Consider the following 25979-nt stretch of genomic DNA (forward strand, 5'->3'; position numbering starts at 1 on the left):
TAAACGATCAGCCTCCGAGCATTGTCATTCCCCTTGTAACCACATAATAGTCGGACATTCTAACCTACTTAGAGAATTCTAGGCTATAAACCTTTCCTTTCACCCTCATAGTGCCAACTGTCACCAATAAAGCTTGGTATAATACTGTAGGTCATTCCAGTTTACGACAATCAGCCTCAAACTTATGTCATTGACAGAACACTGCTTTGAAAGCATGAATCTGCTAAAGAAAAAAAAGGTTATGGTTAGTGTTAATGGTAGGGGTTAGGTAAAGGTAAGGTTAAAGTTCGGGGTTAGGGGTTGAAATCCTATTTGTGGTCAGAGAGAGCTTTAAGGTTCTTCCACCCCTTCCTGCATGGCTAGACAGTCATGACTCTATAGAGATAGGCTTAAGGTTCAGGTTTACACCCAGGTTCAGATTAAGGTTAAGGCCAGGAAACAATGAGAGTTGATTCTTACCCGCAGTCGGGCGCGGGACACCAGCGGCAGTCCGGGTCGGAGGCCAGGCAGCGTCGCAGAAGGAACTCCTCATACTTCTCCAGCAGGGCTGCGTCGCCCAAGATGTCCGCCACCTGATGAGGCGCCAGGCGCTCCGAGCACTCGGGGCAGCTGAGGTGGACGCGGCTCTCGGTGATCTCGATGCGCAGGTACTGGCGCAGGCAGCACAGGCAGGAGCGGTGGCTGCAGCCCAGCAACTCGGGGAGCTGTTCGGGGGGCTGGGGCACCAGGCACAGGGGGCACTCCAGGAAGTCTGCTGGAGGAGAGGCGCTGGAGGTGGTGGAGCTGGAGGACTGGGGGGGACCCAGGGAGGTCCGGCTGGAAGAGAGGGGCTCTGCTGGGGTGGAGGTCTGAGCGGTGGCTGGGCACTGGGGAACGTCCGTGGCGGTGTTGGTAGGGGCTGGGTCGGGTGTGGAGGTGGGGGTGGAAGAGACTACGGGGGGAACAAGGGGGGCGAGTTGCTGTTGTTGATGCTGTTGGTTGTGGAGCTGGGATAAAGGGGTGGCTGCTCCTGCTTTGGCGCTCCGGGAACCCCGTTTGCTGTGGAAGAGGCTGTGGAAGGAGATGCGTCCTTGGCGTTTTCCCGGTGCCCGGCATTTGGGGTTGGGAATGCCGCTCACCGAGGAGTGGGGGGATTCCGAGTCCTTTTCCGATCCCATTTTCCCAGAAAGTGACACACAGCAGCTCCTTTCCTTTTCCGCTCTTAATATAGTCTTATATCACCGTGAGGAAGCTTGCCTCATACACACTAACACAAACACACTCCAATTCACACTCACACACGGGAGTACTTGTCCTCGGGTGAAACCAGAACGGAATGTCACTGATACCCAGTTGGAAACCCTTGTTCTCTTCTTCTTAAACCCACAAATGGAACGATAGGCGAGAAGACGAAAGAGAAAGAGAAACAAATAGCCAAAATTCCCCTTCCCTCCCACTGGCTTTCACACCTCTCACACTCAGTTGCTCCAAATCAAGAATAAGAGAAAAGTCACAGGTGTGCTTTCGTCCAAACCGACATAGGGGTCCAAAATTACAGTAAACTGTTACTGTAAACCACAAAGAGGAGAATGAATACAACAGGAAACGTCACTGTCACTCCTTAGTAAATGGTTCTCAATTCAAACGAGGAGGAAAAAAATATAGAGGAACGTTATAAAATGTATAGAACAACTTCTTGGGGGTTATTCAAAATGTCTTAAATCCTTCTTGGTGGTTGCTCCGGTCCGATTTTCTTCTGTAGTCTCTCTTTTTCTTCTCCTCTTCTCTTCTGTGTGTGCCTCTCACGCTCTCAATCAACCGTCTGTGAGGAGGAAGAAGAGAACAGGAAGTTAGCAGAGCAGAGAGCACAGGGAGCATGCTCAGTATGACACACCTCTCCCCTCCTTCCTCATTCTCTCTCTCGCTGTTATTACTTCACAATTAACTCTTGGCGCAGATAGTCAGGAAGAATACATTAATTACACTATGCACACACATACACACCTGGCATAATAACTGATAAAGACATGCTCATTGACTCACACTTCCTCATAAGATACAGCCATTTGGAAAGCGAAATACTTATTTTATTTTTTTACTTACTAATGGTGATGACATAATGTGTCTTGAAGAGGAAGCAAACTTATTCATCAGTCCAATTAGCTCCTATATTATTTATCCTCTCATTCCTTCTCTTTATCGCATCTGCTCTTCTCCTTTGTCTCTCTCCGTCAATATGAAACCCTCTCTCTCTTTCTCTCTCTCTCTCTCTCTCTCACACACATACACACACACACGTAGCAAGCTGCTCTCCACTTCACACTGCGCTTCTACTGCGGTTGCCATGACGATGTGCACTAGGAGCAGAGCAAACAGCGACCCACTCAGTGACTGTGGCACTTATGTATGCACTGACACACACACACACACACACACACAAATAACACATGTACTCTTGTCATTTACTCATATATATAATGCAGACACTGGTAATTATAGCACTGATTAATGTATGTGTGTATTGATACAGTGTTATAGGTGAGAGTGTGTATGCAGAAAGTAATGTTATGCTAAGATAAGAGGAAAGGGCAAGAGAGAATCAGAGGGAGGGTTATGAGGGTTGATATTCAGAATCTGTGCCACTCTCTTTAAGGTAGCCTATATATACCCCCCTTCTAAGCACACACACTGAGTCATAACAGCATCATAACTGTGTCCTGGCCTGTTTTCCTCCTCCTAAAGTATGCCTGGTCTATGACAGGTCTATGACAAGGCAAATCTGATTATGATTCCAGTAGTAGCCTTTGAGTGCAGGAGGCTGAGAGACAGACACAGACAGAGGGCTGGGCTAACATAGATACTGCATATAGCTAGCCATGATTGATTGAAATACTATTGGGTCAGTGATTGACAGATAGCAGCACCAATCGATAAGAGACTTTGGCTGAAAGAACTGGATGTTGTCTGTTTGCTTGCTCTCTTGCCTTGCACAACCCTTAATAACAGCCAATAGCCACAGTTAAGATAGGTTGACCCATAGTGATAGCGTTAGACAAAGGCTACAGGCTATCACCACAGGTTGTGTTGAAAGAAGAACATTGAACTATATTCATGAAACTGGAGTAGATTTCCACCACGTTACAGACGTACACAAACACGCGATGAGGTGGAAATAAACATTCTATGTTATCCCAGCAGCAGTACAGTAACCATGGTGCCTCTTCCCTCCCTGATCTGCTTGGCTGGCGGGTGAAGTGAAAGGGCCACTGTTGAATCATGGATAGCTACGGAGTATAAAAATAATGGCAATTTATATACACTATATATACAAAAGGTATGTGGACACCCCTTCAAATTAGTGGATTTGGCTATTTCGGTCACAGTATAAAATCGAGCACACAGCTGTGCAATCTCCATAGACAAACAGTAGAATGGCTTCACTTTAGCTCACCACTTCCTACAAGCTACTGTAGCAACATGCATGTACATAAACAAACACAGATGCACACACAGTAGTTATGCACTATGGTACTCTATCATCAGCCTTGACTCACTGTTAGATTACTGTGCACTTGTTTTATACTCAAGAATGAGGAGCAGTCAGAACATGCACAATAATATGGGATATACACAATTTATTCAAAAGGTATGTGGACACCCCTTCAAATTAGTGGATCTGGCTTTTTCCAGCCACACCCATTGCTGACAGATGTATAAATTTGAGCACAGAGCCATGCAATCTCCATAGACAAACATTGGCAGTAGAATGACCTTACGGAAGAGCTCAGTGACATTTAATGTTGTACCGTCATAGGATGCCACCTTTTCAACAAGTCAGTTCGTCAAATTTCTGCTCTGCTAGAACTGCCCCGGTCAACTGTAAGTGCTGTTATTGTGAAATGGAAACGTCAAGGAGCAACAACGGCTCAGCCGCGAAGAGGTAGACCACACAAGCTCGCAGAACGGGACCGCCGAAGGCTGAAGCATGTAAAAATTGTCTGTCCTCGGTTGCAACACTCACTACCGAGTTCCAAACTGCACAAAAATGGACCACTTTTATTTTATAAAGACTTCATTTTGGGACCAAAAGAAGTGTATTAATGTATAATAAAGAGAATATCCCAAAATGCACAATAACTGTTCGTCGGGAGCTTCATGAAATGGGTTTCCATGGCCGAGCACCCTCGCACAAGCCTAAGATCACCGTGCACAATGCTGAGCGTCGACTGATGTGGTGTAAAGCCCGTCGCCATTGTACTCTGGAGGAGCGGAAACGCGTTCTTTGGAGTGATGAATCACGCTTTACCATCTGGCAGTCCGAAGTACGAATTTGGGATTGGCTGATGTTAGGAGAACGCTACCTGCCTGAATGCATAGTGCCAACTGTAAAATTTGGTGGAGGAGGAATAATGGTCTGGGGCTGTTTTTCATGATTCGGGCTTGGTCCTTTAGTTCCAGTGAAGGGAAATCTGAGCGCTACAGCATACAATGACATTCTAGACGATTCTGTGCTTCCAACTTTGTGGCGACAGTTTGGGGAAGGCCCTTTCCTGTTTCAGCATGACAATGCCCCCATGCACAAAGTGAGGTCCATACAGAAATGGTTTGTCGAGTTCGGTGTGGAAGAACTTGACTGGCCTGCACAGAGCCCTGACCTCAACACCATCAAACACCTTTGGTATGAATTGGAACACCGACTGCGAGCCAGGCATAATCGCCCAACATCAATGCCTGATCTCACTAATGCTCTTGTGGCTGAATGGAAGCAAGTCCCCACAGCAATGTTCCAACATCTAGTGGAAAGCCTTCCCGTAAGAGTGTTATAGCAGCAAAGGGGGGACCAACTCCATATTAATTCCCATGATTTTGGAATGAGAAATTCAATGAGCAGGTGTCAACATACTTTTGTCATGTAGTCAGCAGAATTGCTAATAGCCCTCTCATCCTACACTCTTAGAAAAAAGGGTTCCAAAAGGGTCTTCGGCTGTCCCAATAGGAGAATCCTTTTCGGTTCCACGTAGAACCCTTTTGGATTCCATGTAGAACCCTCTAGTGACGGTGGAAAAAACAGATAGTTACATATCGGGATATTATTTTTGACGATATATCATACCGTTTTGACAATATCGCAAAATGATTTTTGCTCTAGTTTGCTGTACCTGCAACAAAATTCCAATATTTTTCCTTTATAGCTTGTTCTCCATCTTCTTTTTAAATAGGGAGCCAATTAGCTTTCTGCACATTTATTTCTATGACTCATCAAAACTCGTTTTCTCATGGCTCTCTCCTGGCTCTCTCCTGTCTCTCATGGCTCTCTCCTGGCTCTCTCCTGTCTCTCTCATGGCTCTCATCTGTCTCTCATGGCTCTCTCCTGTCTCTCATGGCTCTCTCCTGTCTCTCTCCTGTCTCTCGTGGCTCTCTCCTGTCTCTCGTGGCTCTCTCCTGTCTCTCGTGGCTCTCTCCTGTCTCTCGTGGCTCTCTCATGGCTCTCTCATGGCTCTCATGGCTCTCTCCTGTCCCTCTGCAGGAACATGTTTGGAACAATGAATCACAAAAAAAAAAATCACAATACTGAATCACAATATACACTGCTCAAAAAAATAAAGGGAACACTTAAACAACACAAAGTAACTCCAAGTCAATCACACTTCTGTGAAATCAAACTGTCCACTTAGGAAGCAACACTGATTGACAATACATTTCACATGCTGTTGTGCAAATGGAATAGACAAAAGGTGGAAATTATAGGCAATTAGCAAGACACCCCCAATAAAGGAGTGGTTCTGCAGGTGGTGACCACAGACCACTTCTCAGTTCCTATGCTTCCTGGCTGATGTTTTGGTCACTTTTGAATGCTGGCGGTGCTTTCACTCTAGTGGTAGCATGAGACGGAGTCTACAACCCACACAAGTGGCTCAGGTAGTGCAGCTCATCCAGGATGGCACATCAATGCGAGCTGTGGCAAGAAGGTTTGCTGTGTCTGTCAGCGTAGTGTCCAGAGCATAGAGGCGCTACCAGGAGACAGGCCAGTACATCAGGAGACGTGGAGGAGGCCGTAGGAGGGCAACAACCCAGCAGCAGGACCGCTACCTCCGCCTTTGTGCAAGGAGGAGCACTGCCAGAGCCCTGCAAAATGACCTCCAGCAGGCCACAAATGTGCATGTGTCTGCTCAAACGGTCAGAAACAGACTCCATGAGGGTGGTATGAGGGCCCGACGTCCACAGGTGGGGGTTGTGCTTACAGCCCAACACCGTGCAGGACGTTTGGCATTTGCCAGAGAACACCAAGATTGGCAAATTCGCCACTGGCGCCCTGTGCTCTTCACAGATGAAAGCAGGTTCACACTGAGCACATGAGCACATGTGACAGACGTGACAGAGTCTGGAGACGCCGTGGAGAACGTTCTGCTGCCTGCAACATCCTCCAGCATGACCAGTTTGGCGGTGGGTCAGTCATGGTGTGGGGTGGCATTTCTTTGTGGGGCCGCACAGCCCTCCATGTGCTCGCCAGAGGTAGCCTGACTGCCATTAAGTACCGAGATGAGATCCTCAGACCCCTTGTGAGACCATATGCTGACACATGCACATTTGTGGCCTGCTGGAGGTCATTTTGCAGGGCTCTGGCAGTGCTCCTCCTTGCACAAAGGCGGAGGTAGCGGTCCTGCTGCTGGGTTGTTGCCCTCCTACGGCCTCTTCCACGTCTCCTGATGTACTGGCCTGTCTCCTGGTAGCGCTTCCATGCTCTGGACACTACGCTGACAGACACAGCAAACCTTCTTGCCACAGCTCGCATTGATGTGCCATCCTGGATGAGCTGCACTACCTGAGCCACTTGTGTGGGTTGTAGACTCCGTCTCATGCTACCACTAGAGTGAAAGCACCGCCAGCATTCAAAAGTGACCAAAACATCAGCCAGGAAGCATAGTGGTCTGTGGTCTGTGGTCACATTTTTTTTTTTTTTTACATTTTAGTAATTTAGCAGACGCTCTTATCCAGAGCGACTTACAGTAGAGTGCATACATTTTATTACATTTTTTTTAATTTTTTTTTTACATATTACATATTACATTTTACATACTGAGACAAGGATATCCCTACCGGCCAAACCCTCCCTAACCAGGACGACGCTATGCCAATTGTGCGTCGCCCCACGGATCACCACCTGCAGAACCACTCCTTTATTGGGGGTGTCTTGCTAATTGACTATAATTTCCACCTTTTGTCTATTCCATTTGCACAACAGCATGTGAAATTTATTGTCAATCAGTGTTGCTTCCTAAGTGGACAGTTTGATTTCACAGAAGTGTGATTGACTTGGAGTTACATTGTGTTGTTTAAGTGTTCCCTTTATTTTTTTGAGCAGTGTATATAGAATCGTGAGAATCACAATACATATCAGATCGGCACCTAAGTATTGTGATAACATTGTATCGTGAGGTCCCTGGCAATTCCCAACCCTAGAACCCTCTGTGGAAAGGGTCCTACAAGGGAACCAAAAATGGTTCTACCTGGAATCAAAAAGGGTTGTTGAAAAGGTTCTCCTATGGGGACAGCTGAAGAACCCTTTTAGGTTCTAGATAGCGCCTTTTTTTCTCCTAACACTGTACCCTCACGTTGGCACGAGCCCCTACTCTCCAATGATGAAACATAATTGCAATCTGTGTGCTGGGTGTAAGTGTAACGGATGTGAAATGGCTAGCTAGTTAACGGGTACGCGCTAATAGCGTTTCAATCAGTTACGTCACTTGCTCTGAAACCTAGAAGTAGGGTTTCCCCTTGCTCTGCAAGGGCCGCGGCCTTTGTGGAGCGATGGGTAACGACGCTTCGTGGGTGTCAGTTGTTGATGTGTGCAGAGGGTCCCTGGTTCGCGCCCGTGTCGGGTCGAGGGGACGGTCTAAAGTTATACTGTTACATTGATGCTGTTGACCCGGATCACTGGTTGCTGCGGAAAAGGAGGAGGTTGAAAAGGGGGTGAGTGTAACGGATGTGAAATGGCTAGCTAGTTAGCGGGTACGCGCTAATAGCGTTTCAATCAGTTACGTCACTTGCTCTGAAACCTAGAAGTAGTGTTGCCCCTTGCTCTGCAAGGGCCGCGGCCTTTGTGGAGCGATGGGTAACGATGCTTCGTGGGCGACCGTTGTTGATGTGTGCAGAAGGTCCCTGGTTCGCGAGGGGACGGTCTAAAGTTATACTGTTACATAAGGTTGTGTGTGTGTGTGTGTGTGTGTGTGTGTGTGTGTGTGTGCGTGCGTGCGGATGATAGCTTTCTATAGCCCTGCGTGAGTGCCTTTTTATGTCTACATGACTCTGTGAGAGTTGCCATACACCCAAGTGTGTGTGTGTGCGTGCGTTCGTGTCACTTCAAGCTGAACTTGATGACAAAATAGATTGTCCCTGGAAACTGTGTAAAAGTGTACTACACTGACTGTCAGAAAATAATTCTGTTCATATGTCTCCTATGAGATTCCTTTTCAGAGGTAAAGGAAAATGTGTGATTCTGTAAAAGGCTTTCAAGAGAAAAAGCTCTTATGAAAATGCCCTTTTTCCCCTTTGGTAACACATTTAAATGTTAAAAAGCATAAAGAAATTCCTCTTCTGGTTCAAAAACTCTCCTTCAATATATACTGAACAAAAATATAAACGCAACATGCAACAATTTCAAATATTTGACTGAGTTACAGTTCATATAAGAAAATCAGTCAATTGAAATGAGGTCCTAATCTATGCATTTCACATGACTGGGAATACAGATATGAGTCTGTTGGTCACAGATAACTTTTTTTTAAAGTAGGGGCGTGGATCAGAAAACCAGTCAGTATCTGGTGTGACCACCATTTGCCTCATGCAACGCGACACATCTGCTTCATATAGAGTTGATCAGGCGGTTGATTGTGGCTTGTGGAACGTTGTCCCACTCCTCTTCAATGGCTGTGTGAAGTTGCTGGATATTGGCGGGAACTAGAACATGCTATCGTACACGTCGATCCAGAGCATCCCACACGTGCTCAATGGGTGACATGTCTGGTGAGTATGCAGGCCATGGAAGAACTGGGACACTTTCAGCTTCTAAGAATTGTGTCCAGATCCTTGCGACATGGGGCCGTGCATTATCATGCTGAAACATGAGGTGATGGCAGCGGATGAATGGCACGACAACGGGACTCCGGATATCATCACGGCATCTCTGTGCATTCACATTGCCATCAATAAAATGCAATTGTGTTCGTTGTCCATAGTTTATCCTGCCCATACCATAACCACACCGCCACCATGGGGCACTCTGTTCACAAGTTGACATCAGCAAACCACTCGCCCACATGACGCCATACACGTGGTCTGCGTTTGTGAAGCCGGTTGGACGTGTTGCCAAATTCTCTAAAAAGACGGAGGCGGCTTATGGTAGATAAATGAACATTAAATTATCTGGCAACAGGTCTGGTGGACATTCCTGCAGTCAGCATGCCAATTTCCCCCCAGGTGGATGGATTATCCTGGCAAAAGGAGAAATGCTCATTAACAGGGATGTGAAGAAATGTGTCCACAAAATTTGAGAGAAATAAGCTTTTTGTGCATATTTGGAACATTTCTGGGATATTTTATTTCAGCTCATGAAACATGGGACCAACACTTTACATGCTGCGTTTATATTTTTGTTCAGTGTGGGTATTAGAGCCAGTTACTGTTCTGTGTAAATGGCATAATATAACTTTCATTACATTAACAAATGTGTCATCTCTGGCATTAAGAAAGTATTCTTGTCAAGTAACAACATATTTTGAAGGGTTTTGATAGTTTAAGCATCTAGTATCCAAAGTTAGACCTTTTCGGATAATTTTAGTGGGATATAAAATGAATGTAGCCCCTACATGACTTGGGAGAGAGAGAGAGAGAGACAGACAGAGAGACATAAATAGAAAGAGGGATGAGTGTGAGTGAGGAGGCATGGCAGATGGGCATGAACAGGCTGAAGACTCAACGGTCTAGGTTCTGTGATCGGCACACGCTTTTTCCCTCACTTGTCCTCCCACTCGACTGCTGCTCGCTCGCACGCACGCACACACACAATCGCTCGCTGTGATGTACAATTACACTAATGACATCTTATTTAGCCTCTAAGCAGCTCTCGTTTCTTGTCTTCTGAATTAAAAACCTCTCAGACATGTGGGATATTGTTATGCTTGCTGCTGCAAGGTGAGTCAACTGTATGCAGAGCCTCTTGACAGAGACATTACTCTTCTTGGACATTAAGTGGGACCAGTTTGTGCTTTCAGTTTGATTGGCCTAGTCTCAGCAATTCTATTTGCGGAAGACACTGAAACTGTACAGTCTAAGTACTGTAGGATCCTCCATCCTTCCCAGGAACCCTATGAACCTACATACTGCATCTACGCACGCATGCACGCACGCACACACAAACTTACTGTAAGTCAATTTGATATAATACCGGTGTGCCACTGAAAGACCCGATAGTTGTTATACAAGCCGCTGAGTCAGAGCTGAATTGCTGCTGTTGCAGAGCTGTTTTGGGGTTACACTGTTTTGGGGTTAGACAATAAAAGCATGGGTCTATTTTTGACCAGGGACTTCCAACCAAAGTAAAAGGGAAGACTGGGGATGTCCCTATTATACTGTTGTGCTATATTTCACTTGGGCAACTTTGATTATGCTTTATGAAATAAATATGTTTTGTGTGTGTGTAAATGTCATATTATTCAGGGATATAGTTGATATTCAGAGATATGGTTGACACAAACTAACACAAAGGGGGCATAGTAGGCTTCTGATACAGTACTATACTCCAGTAGGCTACTGATACAGTACGATACTCCAGTAGGCTTCTGATACAGTACTATACTCCAGTAGGCTTCTGATACAGTACTATACTCCAGTAGGCTACTGATACAGTACTATACTCCGGTAGGCTTCTGATACAGTACGATACTCCAGTAGGCTACTGATACAGTACGATACCCCAGTAGGCTACTGATACAGTACTATACCCCAGTAGGCTACTGATACAGTACTATACCCCAGTAGGCTACTGATACAGTACTATACCCCAGTAGGCTACTGATACAGTACTATACCCCAGTAGGCTACTGATACAGTACTATACCCCAGTAGGCTACCGATACAGTACTATACTCCAGTAGGCTACCGATACAGTACTATACTCCAGTAAGCCTAAGTAATTAAAGCTCACCGTCACACAAACAAGCCGATTCGTGTCACTGTGTGGTTGTTTCCAAAGACTGACAGACAGCGGGGTAGGCAGACGAGCTGGTAAGCTAATTAGCTGCTTTGTAGCGATACTACCTAAACTCTCTGTAAGCCCTGAGCTCTAACTGAGGACTGAGGCCTGTGTCTCTGGGCTGAGTCTCTGGGTAGAGCAGGTGGTCTCTGTGAACTCAGGTTTACTGGTTTAATAGACTAAATTCATTAGAGCAGAAGGGCGCAATAACAGGTTAATAAAGGGCCTCCCGAGTGGCGCAGCGGTCTAAGGAAATGCATCTCAGTGCTAGAGGCGTCACTACAGACCCTGGTTCAATTCCAGGCTGTATCACAACCGGCCGTGAGTGGGAGTCCCATAGGGCGGCGCACAATTGGCGGCCAGCGTTGTCCGGGTTAGGGTTTGGCCGGGGTAGGACGTAACTGTAAATAATAATTTGTTCTTAACTGACTTGCCTAGTTAAATAACGCACCCACATACTTATACACCCAGTCATCCACACATTGGCACATCGTCAAACCAAAACACACACACGCACACACACACACTTATGTATTGCATAAGAGATACACACGTATGAATGCCCCTCTGATTCAGTGAGATAAAAGGGAGAGTCAGGCTACGAGGTTCTATAATTAGAGGAGCATTCAGGAGGCAAACTGCTGAGTTGTTGAATGTTTAATGTGAAGCCTGGAGGCGTCACAGGGGCAGAGAATAGGCCCAGGTCCCAGCCCCACAGCCCCCTGAGCCCCAATCCACCAACACAGACCAGGGCCTACCAACCAACCAGTGGGTATGAAAGACAGGGAGGGGCCGGGTAGTTTGAGGGAGAAAGAGAATGAGGTGAGACGTGTCAATGAGGACAGTGCATGTGAGTGGAGATAGATACAGTATGTCACATAGGCCTAGTATGGTTGACTGTTAGGCTGACTTCCAGTGGACTGTAACCTGAAGCGGCCTTAACAAACTATGATTACAATAATAGTTCTAGTATGTGGGACCAGAGACTACAAATGAAGTCAGTGTTTCCAATAAATAGAGGTAATATAGTTGTGGGGTAGTGAGTGTTGACTTCCCTATTAGTTGTTGAGGACAGACGGTAACTAGAGCAAGCAGCTGGATACCAGGCTTTCATGGTTGCATGTCGTCACCTCTTTCCTCTCTCTCTCTCAATGGAATGATATTAATATCCTGGCCTCAATAATGCTTTCGGGACAAACAGCGGAGTGGTGGGACAAGGAACGAATGAGTGAGAGGGGAGAGGAGGAAATTGAGAATGAGAGGGCATTCGACATGACGGGCATTTTGGAATACAGATGTCAAAGAATGCTCAGAGGTGTTAAACAGTAGCTCACCACTTCCTACAGGGTACTGTAGCAACATGCATGTACATAAACAAACACAGATGCACACACAGTAGTTATGTACTATGGTACTCTATCATCAGCCTTGACTCACTGTTAGATTACTGTGCACTTGTTTTATACTCAAGAATGAGGAGCAGTCAGAACATGCACAATAATATGGGATATATACACAATTTATTCAAAGGTATGTGGACACCCCTTCAAATTAGTGGATTTTGCTTTTTCCAGCCACACCCATTGCTGACAGGTGTATAAATGTGAGCACAGAGCCATGCAATCTCCACAGACAAACATTGGCAGTAGAATGACCTTAATGAAGAGCTCAGTGACTTTCAATGTTGCACCGTCATAGGATGCCACCTTTCCAACAAGTCAGTTCATCACATTTCTGCCCTGCTTGAGCTGCCCCGGTCAACTGTAAATGCTGTTATTGTGAAGTGGAAACGTCTAGGAGCAACAACGGCTCTGCCGTGAAGTGGTAGGCCACACAAGCTCACAGAACGGGACCGCCGAAGGCTGAAGCGAGTAGCGCATAAAAATTGTCTGTCCTCAGTTGAAACACTCACTACAGAGTTCCAAACTTCCTTCGGAAGCAACATCAGCACAATAACTGTTCGTCGGGAGCTTCATGAAATGGGTTTCCATGGCCGAACATCAAATCTAATTTTATTTGTCACATGCGCCGAATACAACAGGTAAAGTAAAAAATTATAAAAAGTAACACAATAAAATAACAATAGCGAGGCTATATACAGGGGGTACCGGTACAGAGTCAATGTGCGGGGGTACAGGTTAGTTGAGGTAATTTGTACATGTAGGTATGGGTAAAGTGACTATGCATAGATAAGACAGCACGTAGGCCAGTGGCACCGCCAAGGGGTGGCCAGGGTGGGCCACGGCCACCCTGATTCAATCTGAGCCCCCTCGCGAGTCACATATGCATAATATGCTTCTATCTGATATTTTACTTTAGGTACTATTCATTTAAATCAATAATGTATATTTTTCAAAATAGTTCATGTAAAATAAAATAACAAATGCATAGCCAGCCAGACGCTTTTGACTGTCCGAAACTGCGTCACACTCCGACCCTTCACCCCTTCCCGGCCTGCTACTGCACAGTGCACTGCCAGATGACAGTCTGCCTCATGGATAGCAGCAGCTGAGCTCAGCCTCGTGTCTCTGGTGGCATAATCGGAAGCTAGGCTAGCTGGCAGATGCCTGCAGAGTTGAGACCACCAGACTACGTGTAAGTAAGTCATACAATACTAGTTATAGTAAAAAAATGTATGCACTCAGTAAACTGTTTGTTTTTGACGGTGTCGAATTACCTAGCTAGCTAGCTAGCTAGCATATGTTAGTTAGCTAGCTAGTTAAGTTAGCTAGTTAAATTAGGTATTGGGGAGGCTTAGCTAGCTAGTTTATGCCTTAAGGTTACTCTGCAGCATAGAGTGTTAGCTAACTATAGTCAGAGTTATCGTAGCTTTCTAGAACGATTTTCAAACTACTTGATGAACTTAGGACTGCCACAGCATCTAGCTAGCTGACGTTATGGGCTGGTATAGCGTTAGCTTACTAGCTACGATTAGTCACTGTAACTATGTCAATTTGCAGACAATGAAGAGAAAGTCCACGAATATCTCTTCTTTCTTTTAGAAGAAAAGTAGTACAGAGGAGACACAGCCGACAGGGGAGCAGCAGCAGAGGGTTAACGTTAGTGAGGATGCAGTCGAAGATGATGATAACATCATTGAGCAAGCCAATGAACAGGCAGAGGCAGCGAGAGAGCATGGCAGAACATGACAGCGACGAACTGGCACAGGCAGCATCAGTGACAGAGCACAGTGAAGAACACCAGACGGCAGCACGGCACGAAAGTGCGGAACAGGCAGCAACAACAGTCCCAGAGGTCGACAACCAAGCGAGGCAGGACCCAGCTAGAGTTATTCAACCCATTCCTGGACCAACAGGTGACGTTATGACAGTGTGACAGTGCCCCCGATAATGAAATGGATGGCTAGAGAGTAATGTTACCTGGGTCATGACATAATCACATAAAGCCTTCTGATTCATGTTTATTGGTAGTTGAGTTTGAATAGTCTGAATTGTCTGTAGGCTGATATTACAAATTATCCCAAATAGATCTACAGTGTGCCGGCCTCCTTGTAACATTCACCAATGTTTTTGGTGAGATAAAACATCTGTCAGATATCATCAGATATTTTACAATCCCCACAACTCAATTTGGGCATGGCTGTTACCCTTGTTGATTCTCTTGTTGACACATTGAACAGTTATAGAGAGGGCTCTCGCTTGAATGAGATTTGGGACAATACTGTGACCTCCAGGCCGTCCAGGGCGTCAGATCACAGGAGTCATTTCGGGCAGGTTCATTCATTCCAATTGTTGATGTGCTTCTATCTGAGATGAAGAGAAGATGTTCTAAAGAAAATGGTGTCACAATGCAAGGGATACAAAGCCTTGAATCCCTGCAGTCCTACATTTTGTGTGAAAAATTAAGTGTTTCCATCTGCCTCACAATACAACTGCAGCACTGAGGATCTAGAATATGAGATCCCTCAGCTTAAGTGAATTCTTGATAGGAAGCAAACTAGTGGCTTGGAAACACCAACCAGTTTAATAGAGCTCGCAGTCTTCCTTCAGCCATATAGGGAGGTGTTCCACGGGATGTTTAAACTTTGCAAAATTGCACTTGCATTACCTGTGAGCACTGCAGCATTTGAGCACAGTTTTTCTGTGCTAAAGTTAATCATCATCATCTTGAGAAATACAATGAGTGATGAGCGATTGCTCAATTTGGGGGTGTGAAGAGTAGCGTCAAGAAGGGCGAGGGCCATAAATCTTGATTTTGCGGATGTGTTTGCCAAAAGACACAGCAACAGGCGAATAAAGCTGTATTGAAAAGAATGTAGCCCTTAAAGCAGGGATAAGAATAGGTTGTCAGTAGTCTATAGTAAAATGTACATTGTACATGATAATGCTTTTTATGTTTTGTTTTTCATTTTTGGACATATAGTTGAAGTCAGAAGTTTACATACACTTATGTTGGAGTATTTAAAACTCATTTTTCAACCACTCCACAAATTTCTAGTTAACAAACTATAGTTTTGGCAAGTCGGTTAGGACATCTACTTTGTGCATGACAAGTAATTTTTCCAACAATTGTTTATAGACAGATTATTTCACTTATAATTGACTGTCTCACAATTCCAGTGGGTCAGAAGTTAATATACACTAAGTTGACTGTGCCTTTAAACAGCTTGGAAAATTCCAGAAAATGATGTCATGGCTTTAGAAGCTTCTGATAGGCTAATTGACATCATTTGAGTCAATTGGGGGTGTACCTGTGGATGTATTTCAAGGCCTACCTTCAAACTCAGTGCCTCTTTGCTTGACATCATAGGAAAATCAAAAGAAATCAGCCAAGACCTCAGAAAAAAAATTGTAGACCTCCTCAAGTCTGGTTTATCCTTGGGAGCAATTTCCAAATGCCTGAAGGTACCACGTTCATCTGTACAAACAATAGTACGCAAGTATAAACACCATGGGACCACGCAGCCGTCATACCGCTCAGGAAGGAGACGCGTTCTGTCTCCTAGAGATGAACGTACTTTGGTGCGAAAAGTGCAAATCAATCTCAGAACAGCAGCAAAGGACCTTGTGAAGATGCTGGAGGAAACAGGTACAAACGTATCTATATCCACAGTAAAACAAGTCCTATATCGAAATAACCTGAAAGGCCGCTCAGCAAGGAAGAAACCACTGCTCCAAAACCGCCATAAAAAAGCCAGACTACGGTTTACAACTTCACATGGGGACAAAGATCGTACTTTTTGGAGAAATGTCCTCTCGTTTGATGAAACAAAAATAGAACTGTTCGGCCATAATGACCATCGATATGTTTGGAGGAAAAAGGGGGACGCTTGCAAGCTGAAGAACACCATCCGAACCGTGAAACACAGGGGTGGCAGCATCATGTTGTGGGGGTGCTTTGCTGCAGGAGGGACTGGTGCACTTCACAAAATAGATGGCATAATAACGAAGGAAAATTATGTGGATATATTGAAGCAACATCTCAAGACATCAGTCAGGAAGTTAAAGCTTGGTCGCAAATGGGTCTTCCAAATGGACAATGACCCCAAGCATACTTCCAAAGTTGTGGCAAAATGGCTTAAGGACAACAAAGTCAAGGTATTGGAGTGGCCATCACAAAGCCCTGACCTCAATCCTATAGAAAATTTGTGGGCAGAAATAAATCATTCTCTCTACTATTATTCTGACATTTCACATTCTTAAAATAAAGTGGTGATCCTAACTGACCTAAGACAGGGAATTTTTACTAGGATTAAATGTCAGGAATAGCCAAATACATTTAAACTCAGTTTATGTAAACTTCCGACTTCAACTGTATAATATTTTTGTTTACAAAAAGACACAGCAACAGCCAAATAAAGCTGTATTGAAAATAATTGGAGGCCTCTGTGTGATGTTTTTAAACTTGAGTATGCTTGTTCCCAGTAAATGTTTTGTTCCTTACAATCAATGTGCTCCTTCAAATTAAAGCTATATATGTGTATTTTTAAGGAAAAGGACAACTAGCCTATTTGAAGAACAATGAATCGCCTAAAACATTTATACAGATAAATAACACATTAAAACAGGATTGTCGCGGAACTCAAAATGTTAACTGTTAATGTTAACTATGTTATGTTAACTATTAGTCTATGCACATCAGATAAATAGTAACATTAACTGTAAAATAAGAAACCTAAGTATATCAGTATGTGATTCCTTAACTCTCATATTGACATAGTTTTCAACTAGCCTATATACTACAACAGCATAACAGAATTCCTGAAATTCAGTTATGGCTTTTGGTTTTGGTGTGCCACCCCAAGATTTTCTGCCCCAATGCGTAGTGCCAACTGTAAAGTTTTGTGGAGGAGGAATAATGGTCTGGGGCTGTTTTTCATAGTTCAGGCTAGTCCCCTTAGTTCCAGTGAAGGGAAATCTGAATGCTACAGCATACAATGACACTCTAGACGATTCTGTGCTTCCAACTTTGTAGCAACAGTTTGGAGAAGGCCCTTTCCTGTTTCAGCATGACAATGCCCCCGTGCACAAAGCGAGGTCCATACAGGAAATGGTTTGTCAAGATCGGTGTGGAAGAACTTGACTGGCCTGCACAGAGCCCGACCTCAACCCCATCGAATACCTTTGGGATGAATTGGAACGCCAACTGCAAGCCCGGCCTAATCGCCAAACATCACTAATGCTCTTGGCTGAATGGAAGCAAGTCCCTGCAGCAATGTTCCAACATCTAGTGGAAGGCCTTCCCAGAAGACTGGAGGCTGTTATAGCAGCAAAGGGGGGGACCAGCTCCATATTAATGCCCATGATTTTGGAATGAGATGTTCGACGAGCATGTGTCCACATACATTTGGTCATGTAGTGTACCTTTGGCAGTTCATATACACTGACCAGGTAGCAAACTAACATTCCAAACTACAAGACGCATGATGAAATGCGTAAAAATCGAACTCTTGGACATGTTGCCATTTTTGTCAAGGCCCAATACGGCAGACTTTTCTTACCTCGGGGTGGTGAGACCGTTTTCTGGTACCCGTTGTGAGTCTTCTCCCGTGAGTGGCGATGCGCAGTGATCGATTGCTTTGGGCGTGTTGAAGTCCTCGTTATGTCTAGGCTATTTCATCTCAGCCTCCAATACAGGACCTGACACCATTCCTAAAATATCAATGGACTATATATATATATATATATATATAGGCGTATAGACTGAATATAAAATACAGCTGGGACTCCGTCCCCTATTTGGAGCGCAACAGAATAATCTTCGCAGTTTGCTTCTTTGCTTTCTGACGGAGGAAAACCCTAGTCTGTGCCGCTACCAACATAGAACACGGAAACCCCACCCGTCCGTAGTGACGTCACCGTTGGAAGCTCAAAAAGCACTTACTGGTGGGTCTTGACGAAGGGAAACTGATGTCAATATTTTGTTTGTGGAATGAAAACCTGGAACTTGAACATTATTTTGTGTAAGAGATCCCAGAAATAAGTCAAATCCTAAAGAGTGCTCACCACAGTCGATGACGAATTTCATCCAACTTTAGATATATTTTTGTACCTTTATTGAACTAGTCGAGTCAGTTAATATCAAATTCCTCTTTTCAATGGACAGCCTAGGAACAGTGGGTAAACTGCCTTGTTCAGGGGCCTCGGGGAGTCGATCTTGCAACCTTTCAGTTACAAGTCCAACGCTCTGGCTTTTGGCTACCTGCCGCCCCCGAACAAGGCAGTTGATTGAGTGCTGGCGCAATGTACTTGGATTCATGTCCTCAAAGTACATCGTTCAGTGTCTATAATAATTTAGAGAATTTCCTGACCAGGTAACCTGATTACACATTTGACAAGTATGAACATTACCCACTCTACAGGCTAATGCATTAAGTTCCATAGACATACACCCAATATGCAAAGTAAACCATGACTAAATTCACATTGAGATAATGGCAGTTGAGTGTTACACTAGTAGCAAGTAATATTATAGTAGTAATCAGCACAAAGGGAGGCTACAAAATGATTGTCGAACAGCGGCTTCATTTTATTAGAAGGGTAACATAATCAAAGTCAATTTCAAGATGGCTCCACGTGTTCCTTGTAGAATGCAGTACATTACACTCGCTCATCCTCCAGCAAGATTCCAAAATTAAGTGCTACAGTACAACAGTTCCTCCTTCCCCTCCCTCGTTTCCGTTGCCAGGATTGGACAAGCAGGGATTCAAACAGCTGGGGGGAAAAAAAGAAAGAGTCTCAGGTGAATTTAAAGACTTGCGCACAAACATTTTAACAAAATACTGAGTTTTGGGTCATTCAAAGCTGCATGAGGCAGAACGTATAGCTACAGTCTCAAGTTGCTCCCTTGGACAGCTACAGGTCCTTCTTCAACTTAACAATCCTGTCCATCTATAGTGCAATTAGGCTTCCAACATCCATTTTAAAACTTAGTGCATCAACATTTAACAATCAAAAGCATCAGCCGTTAGGCTTCGCATAAGTTTAAAGTAACGCTGAACTACAATGGTGACAGCAGTAGATTAACAATAATTTTGCAAGTAGAAAACTTGACTACATGAACTAAAGCAGCATTCAATGCAGTGGTGTCATTGTTTTGATACTTTTAACATTATCTAGTCAAGCTAGAAAAATTCAAACCGCAAGCCTACTGGCCAATATAGTGTCACATAATACAACCGCTCTCGTTTTCTGACTACCCTGAGAACATCATGCATTCAGAGGAGAGAAGTCAGTCTACAGAGAGGGGACAAGACAGGATAAAGGAAAGGGCAAAGGAGTCAACTGGTAGCCTAGTCATAGTGTGGAATATAAATCACATCAATAGGAACAAAAACAAGTGTTGGTTAACAGGAACTAAATGTACATTGTATGACAGGTACTTTGACTATACTCTAGAAAAGTAGCATGCTTTCACTAACCAAAGCACACAAGGTGTCAAAGTAGAAGAGGCAATAGATTCATAATGAATTCCTGAGTAGACTTCTGACATTGTACGACATTAGCTGTCCCTGTCATCTAGCCCAGGACTCATTATATTCAGATGAAGTGTAATTCATTCTTAATCACATCCCTATTCCCAACTGCTTCCTCAATTTAATCCAAGGACAGGGACCATCACTGAAGCTACATTATATAGACATGTGTATATAGCCACGTTATCGTTAGTAATTGTGTATTTAGTCCTTGTGTTATTATTCATCTTTTTTTTCCTCTGCATTATTGGGAAGCGCCCGTAAGTAAGCATTTCACTGTTAGTCTACACCTGTTTACAAAGAATGTGACAAAGAAACATGCCTTTGATTACCACTGATATGTATACCTGGCCCAAGGGGAAAATACACTCCATTATAACCAGCTAGTCCAGTCTCTGTAGTTTCCAGGAGAAGTCTATTCAAGTCCCAGTAGTGGAGAGCATTCAAGTACAAGGTAGAGACACCCCACCACAGAATGAAGAAAGTGGAGAGCAGAGAGACGAAGAGGGGCAGGAGAGCGGAGCACAGACTAGTCCCGAGAGAGAAAGATTCAAAAAGGAGAGTTGGAAAGCTAGACGACAGGAGCGTGAAGGAGAGACAGAAAAGGAAGAGGGAGCTTAGACGAAGAGCACCGGGTCTTTACAGGTGGCGGCTGCGGCCGAGGAGAAGGCGGCGAGGATGGAGGCGAAGACGACGTCGGGGGACTGGCCGGCGTCGACTGCCTTGTGCAGGCCGCGGGCACTGTAGTATTTGACCAGGGGCACCGTCTGCCCGTGGTAGGCCTCCAGCCGTGAGCGCAGCGTCGACGCATTGTCGTCGCTGCGGCGCATCAGCGGCTCCCCTGTCACCTGATGGGGACAGAGAGATTAAACCTTTCATGGGTGAAAAGGGCAATTTTGGTTTCTTTCTCTGGTCAGGTCTTTTTCCCCACCCCTTTGAGTTGACAGATCTGAAAGACTTGGATCAATGTAGGAAATATGGTGATGGCGCCCCCTAGATCTCAAGTTGGGCAAATGCATCTGCCATATTAAATTCTCTCCTATCCAGTCTTGTCAGAGCTATGATGAACACAGAAGGGCTTGTGAAGGTTTGGAGCTGTGTCAAATTGTTTCCCCAGCCAGTAGCACTGAGCTACATCTCTGGGTACACCACACACACATTACAACCCCTCGTGTGTGTTGAAAGCCATCTGTGCTGAGCATCTGAAACGGTCCCACGTGGCTCAGTTGGTAGAGCATTGCAACGATAGGGTTGTGGGTTCAATTCCCACGTGGGACCAGTACAGAGAAGGGGGGAATAGTATGAGATGTAGGCACTCACTACTGTAAGTCGCTCTGGATAAACTCATCTGCTAAATGAAACAAGAGCTCAGAGCCATAAGCACAGAAGCTCCTAGCCAAGGGGTTTCACAACACTTGAGAAAGACTGTGTGCAAATGAGCCACTGCTTTGTCATATTACAAGCATAGACACTTGTTAAGTGCATGTTTGACCAAACTTGAACACACACACACTTTTAAAGTGCAAGTTGACCAAGAAACGCATTTGAACACGAGTTAGCAGATTGGGATCTACAATAGAAGTAGGATTTCCAGACTCAGGAAGGGCGACGTCCGTCGACAAAATACTTACGTCGTCCTTCATTGGCTCTTTGGGTGGGTTGAACTCCTCGTGGTAGGAGCGACCGCTAGGCTGGTGAATTAGTCTGAGGGGGAGAGGAGAAGGTTAGTCCTCCACCCACACTGCCCTTGGCCCACTTCAAAGGCTTACACTATATCCCACCATGGCCACACAAAGAAGCCCTTTTTGACATGCTGATGTGACCATTTCAATGGACTACAGGTACATCACTTCCGCTCTTGGAAGCTGTGTCTTCAATACAGAGCATTGTTTGTCGTGGATGAGGTGGTGTTGCTCTGCAACATTATTTGGCCAACAAATGGTCGATAATAACTTGCTCAGACCACAGGGCACCGCAGAATATTTGGTCCTACCTGCCACAGATCCTGCGCACCAGTAGGGAGTCGTCGACTGAGAACTCGATCACAGAGTCCAGCTTCTCTGTGCGCTTCTCCAGCAAGTCATCCAGCTAGGAGACAGAGGGAGTCATGAAACATGGGAGCAGGGAGGTAACAGGTTCATATGCTCAGTGGTAAATTTGAGGGTAAACGTAGTTCACACCCCCCGCATTCATTTTGTGTGATGTTTACCACTGCTTATGCTTGACTAACAGAAAGACAAACTTTTGCTCTGGGGGATTGACAGCAAAATGGAGTCAGGCACCAACCAATCCTCACCATCTCTGCTTGTTTCACTGTGCGGGGGAATCCATCCAATAGGAACCCCTTCTTACAGGGAGGCGTGTTCAGGTTCTTTTCTATGAGTTCTACCACCATCTCATCACTGACCTATGAGTCATTTGACAGGAGTAAGTTCACAGAGTGATGAGCAGTGAAAATAAATGCATGAGAACACACAATTAGGACAAAGGCCCAAGTAAACCGGTCTCTGATTACCACTAAGTTACAGCACCAGTGACACAAAAGATTAATTCCCATTTCAAAAATGCACGCAGAAACATGTTCAGAACTAACATGAAAACACACTACACATCTTACCAGTTTCCCAGCATCCATGGTCTCCTTGAGCCTCTTGCCGAGCCCAGAGCCAGACGCCACCATGGCCCTCAGCATGTCCCCCGTGGCCAGATGACACACACAGTACTGCTCTGCCAACCGAGGAGCCTTGGAGGAGAGAGGGAGAGCGTGGGTATTGGCATCAAGCCTCATGTTATAAGGGCAAAAGGTGTAGCATTTATGTAGTCACGTCTCAATTTCAACTTGACAACTCTGAGGAGAAGAGTATGGCCAAGCATATGTACATCGCAACCTGGCAAACTACTACAACAGGTTGGAGCCCGTCAAAGGATTAAAGTCGTGCTGAATCGTAAAATGGCTGGCTGTTATCCATATTTTTAGCACAGTCGAAGTGCAAAATTCCTTCAGCTACAGAACATAGCCTCCACACATGACATGAGTCTGAATGTGTGTGGGGAAGGCACAAAGTAAGTGTTGAATAATTAACTTCATAGCACATGCATTACTGTAGTTTCAAAGACACAATCATGTTGCCATTTTGTTTTTACATTTCAGTGGGATGTTCAGGTTGTGCCACAACAGAAAAAAAGACCAAACCCTCAGGGGACTGACTACATACTTGGGATATTCAAAGCATGTGTCTGAAAGCCCCCTACAGTACTTTTACCAGCCTGTGCAAAAAATAAAAATGTATTCAGTACGTGTGTGTGTATTTACAATGCTGTGCAGCTACTATAGCCATGAAAGACATATGGATACAGGACTGCAAGGAAATACAGCAGTCCCCAACTCTGGTCGTGGGAAGCTGCAGGGTGTACCAGCTTCTGTTCCAGATCTGCCTAAACACACCTGACATACTTACCTAACAAAACCCTGCACAAGCGGTTGCTCTCCTGGACCACATACGCCCAGAAATTAAATAAGAACTTCATTGAGCTTATTGACAGGGAAGTCAAGAGGTAACACGTTAACTGAACCTGGTTAGATCAAGTGAAAGCAGTTGGCTCTGGCCAGCTGGAGAGTATGATTCGCATACAGTCACCTAATGTGACGTTGAAAGGGCCCTCTTATCTTTAGGACTCGTCACACAAACGGTTGTCATGCGACTCCAGAGACGAGTACCACATTGTGATCTTGCAACACCTTGGCACACAGTCAAACTTGCCAGCACCAGATAGTGGGAGCCAAGAGGGAATTAGTTACATTCCACTTGACAGACGCTCATAACTGGTTAGCGAGCTAGATACAACTTTTATGATACTTCCTTATTCGTCTGATCTAGCTACCCAATTCATTACACGCGACTTAGTCAAGCGAGCAGAGATGGCCATCTATGCAAGCCAATTCAGAATGAACTTCAGGACAGGGTGTATAAAGTTAGTCGGCAGTGTGGGCCAAGATGTTTCCCATTCCTACACTTCCTTAGCAAGTTAGCATAACTCACTCACCTGTGTTCCTTTCCCAGCACCAGGGGGTCCGAGCAGGATTGCCCGAATTCCCTTTTTTACGTCGGACACAACTTCATTCCGTTGCGTGCTGGGGGCCATGTTCACTTCAGTCGTCCTTGTACCACTTTTCTTATCTGCCAACTCGCCCAAGAAAGGAAGTGTCACCGCCTTCTTCCTGGATGACCCTCTCTTTATCAGAAAATACTTCCATCTCATTGGCCATTAGATGGCTCAGTCAAGCATCCTACACACTGATTTGCTGAAATAGTACGTTTCTTGATATAACATCCGGGTTTTGCATATGCAATTATGAATCTTCTTTGGTCAGGGACCATCAAAATGAAAATGAACATTGTTATTAGTTACATAATCATCTATCATTATTATTATTATTATTATTTGTTAATTGTTATTATAATTATAATTATGAATGCATAATTAGTATTATTATTATTATTATTTCATCTGTCGGGAAGAATTACAAGTACTGCATGATGTGTCCAGAGATGGCAGAAGAGACTCGTTCTTAACCACTGCCAAGATGTAGTTGCTTTTTGTGGGATTTTCAGCGGCGATGGTTTCACATAGGTGGGTGCTACATGTTCGGCAATGGAGGACCAGTACCCACGGAGAGGCACTGACCGTCGGAGAAGCAGATGTGGTGCACCGACGAAGCGTTCTGGGCCTGTTTGTCAGACTGTCTTTATTTCAGCGTAGCCTAGTGGTTAGAGCGTTGGACAAGTAACCGAAAGATTGTAAAATCGAATCCCTGAGCTGACAAGGTACAAATCTGTCGTTCTGCCTTTAAACAAGGCAGTTAACACACTACGCTGTCATTGAAAATAAGAATGTGTTCTTAACTGACTTGCCCAGTTAAGTAAAGGTAAAATAAATTCACCCTGGCTGTAAGGTCAAAGCCCCCATCACTGAAGCTACACTGCCTCTCTAATCCAAACTGCCTCAACTCCCAGCCTTACATCTGCAACTATAGACATTCAATCTCCATTTAAATTGTTTGTTTGTTTTGCTTTTTATGTGCTTTGATATTATTTTCTGTAATGAAAAGCGGTATACAAGTTAAATAAATTATTATTATTAACATTGTTATTTGTGTCTATATTTAGGCGTTTGTTGGAAGCTCACTCTATAATGAAATGAATGAGTAGTCAAATGGTAGGAAACTATTAGCTGTGGAAATTATTCAATCGTGTTCAATGCCCCATCTTGCTACTGCAGTTTAAAAGTCTAAACGGGATCATTGGGACGTCCCAACTCTGATGTCACCCCATTAAAAATTACATTTAAATGGTTATGTTAAGGCTTAGGGTTAAGTAAGTGTTATGGTTAAGGGTAGGGTTAGGGTAGGGTAGGGTAGGGGTTAAGCTTAGAGTTTAGGGTTTAGGGTAGGGATGTCCCAAGGATCCCTGATAACATGAACACTGTTTATGCACACTACACTGGGAGATCAGTCATTACATTATCAAATTCATATCCAATTAAGACAGGGCTGATTAGATGGTAAAGATGGAATGACGGATGAGATGGAAAGACTGAGAGTTGTCATAATGTCCACACAGTGTATCTTCATCATGTCATCGATGTACCAGTCCAGGACATTTGACTTGAGGAAATGCCAAACACCAAACTTCAACTCTTATTTTGTTTCTAATGAGCAAGCATTAATGTAGATACTTTTAACGCTGTAATAAAATATAAATGGCACATCTGTCTTTGTAGGCAAACCCCTAATTAAAGATTGTTCAAATAATA

General features: G+C 44.5%; 2 protein-coding genes across 3 annotated transcripts in view; both read right to left on the reverse strand.

Moving 5' to 3' along the window:
• Nucleotides 1-18486, reverse strand: part of LOC120022165 (E3 ubiquitin-protein ligase RNF19B-like) — a 30831-nt gene extending 12345 nt beyond the window's left edge. The window contains exons 1-2 of the mRNA XM_038966036.1: nucleotides 18192-18486; nucleotides 460-1801 (exon numbers count right to left, since the gene is read on the reverse strand). Coding sequence (XP_038821964.1) covers nucleotides 460-1157 — 698 coding nt within the window. The 5' untranslated portion in view covers nucleotides 1158-1801; nucleotides 18192-18486. The remainder of the gene's footprint in view (nucleotides 1-459; nucleotides 1802-18191) is intronic.
• A 712-nt stretch (nucleotides 18487-19198) lies between these two features.
• Nucleotides 19199-24362, reverse strand: LOC120022179 (adenylate kinase 2, mitochondrial). 2 transcript variants are annotated; one of them, XM_038966060.1, is made up of 7 exons: nucleotides 24210-24362; nucleotides 22783-22908; nucleotides 22462-22572; nucleotides 22159-22253; nucleotides 21797-21869; nucleotides 20809-21013; nucleotides 19199-19404 (listed from the first exon to the last, which is right to left on the reverse strand). In XM_038966060.1, exons 1-7 carry the CDS (start codon nucleotides 24306-24308, stop codon nucleotides 19397-19399), a joined length of 717 nt encoding a protein of 238 aa, XP_038821988.1. In that variant the 5' UTR covers nucleotides 24309-24362; the 3' UTR covers nucleotides 19199-19396. The 2 variants fall into 2 exon arrangements, with proteins under 2 accessions (XP_038821988.1, XP_038821987.1); XM_038966059.1 differs by lacking the exon at nucleotides 19199-19404 and having other exon boundaries at nucleotides 20270-21013.
• Nucleotides 24363-25979: the final 1617 nt, after the last annotated feature.

Source organism: Salvelinus namaycush, chromosome 27 (assembly GCF_016432855.1).
Source record: "Salvelinus namaycush isolate Seneca chromosome 27, SaNama_1.0, whole genome shotgun sequence".
NCBI lineage: Eukaryota > Metazoa > Chordata > Actinopteri > Salmoniformes > Salmonidae > Salvelinus > Salvelinus namaycush.

Excerpts from the sequence above, each read along its gene's own strand:
- LOC120022179 (XM_038966059.1), bottom strand. The coding sequence starts at position 24,308 with ATGGCCCCCAGCACGCAACGGAATGAAGTTGTGTCCGACGTAAAAAAG. Across the intron at positions 22,909-24,209 it reads GTGCTGGGAAAGGAACACAG|GCTCCTCGGTTGGCAGAGCA; the intron begins GTGAGTGAGTTA and ends CTCTCCTCCAAG. Across the intron at positions 22,573-22,782 it reads CCATGGATGCTGGGAAACTG|GTCAGTGATGAGATGGTGGT; the intron begins GTAAGATGTGTA and ends AATGACTCATAG.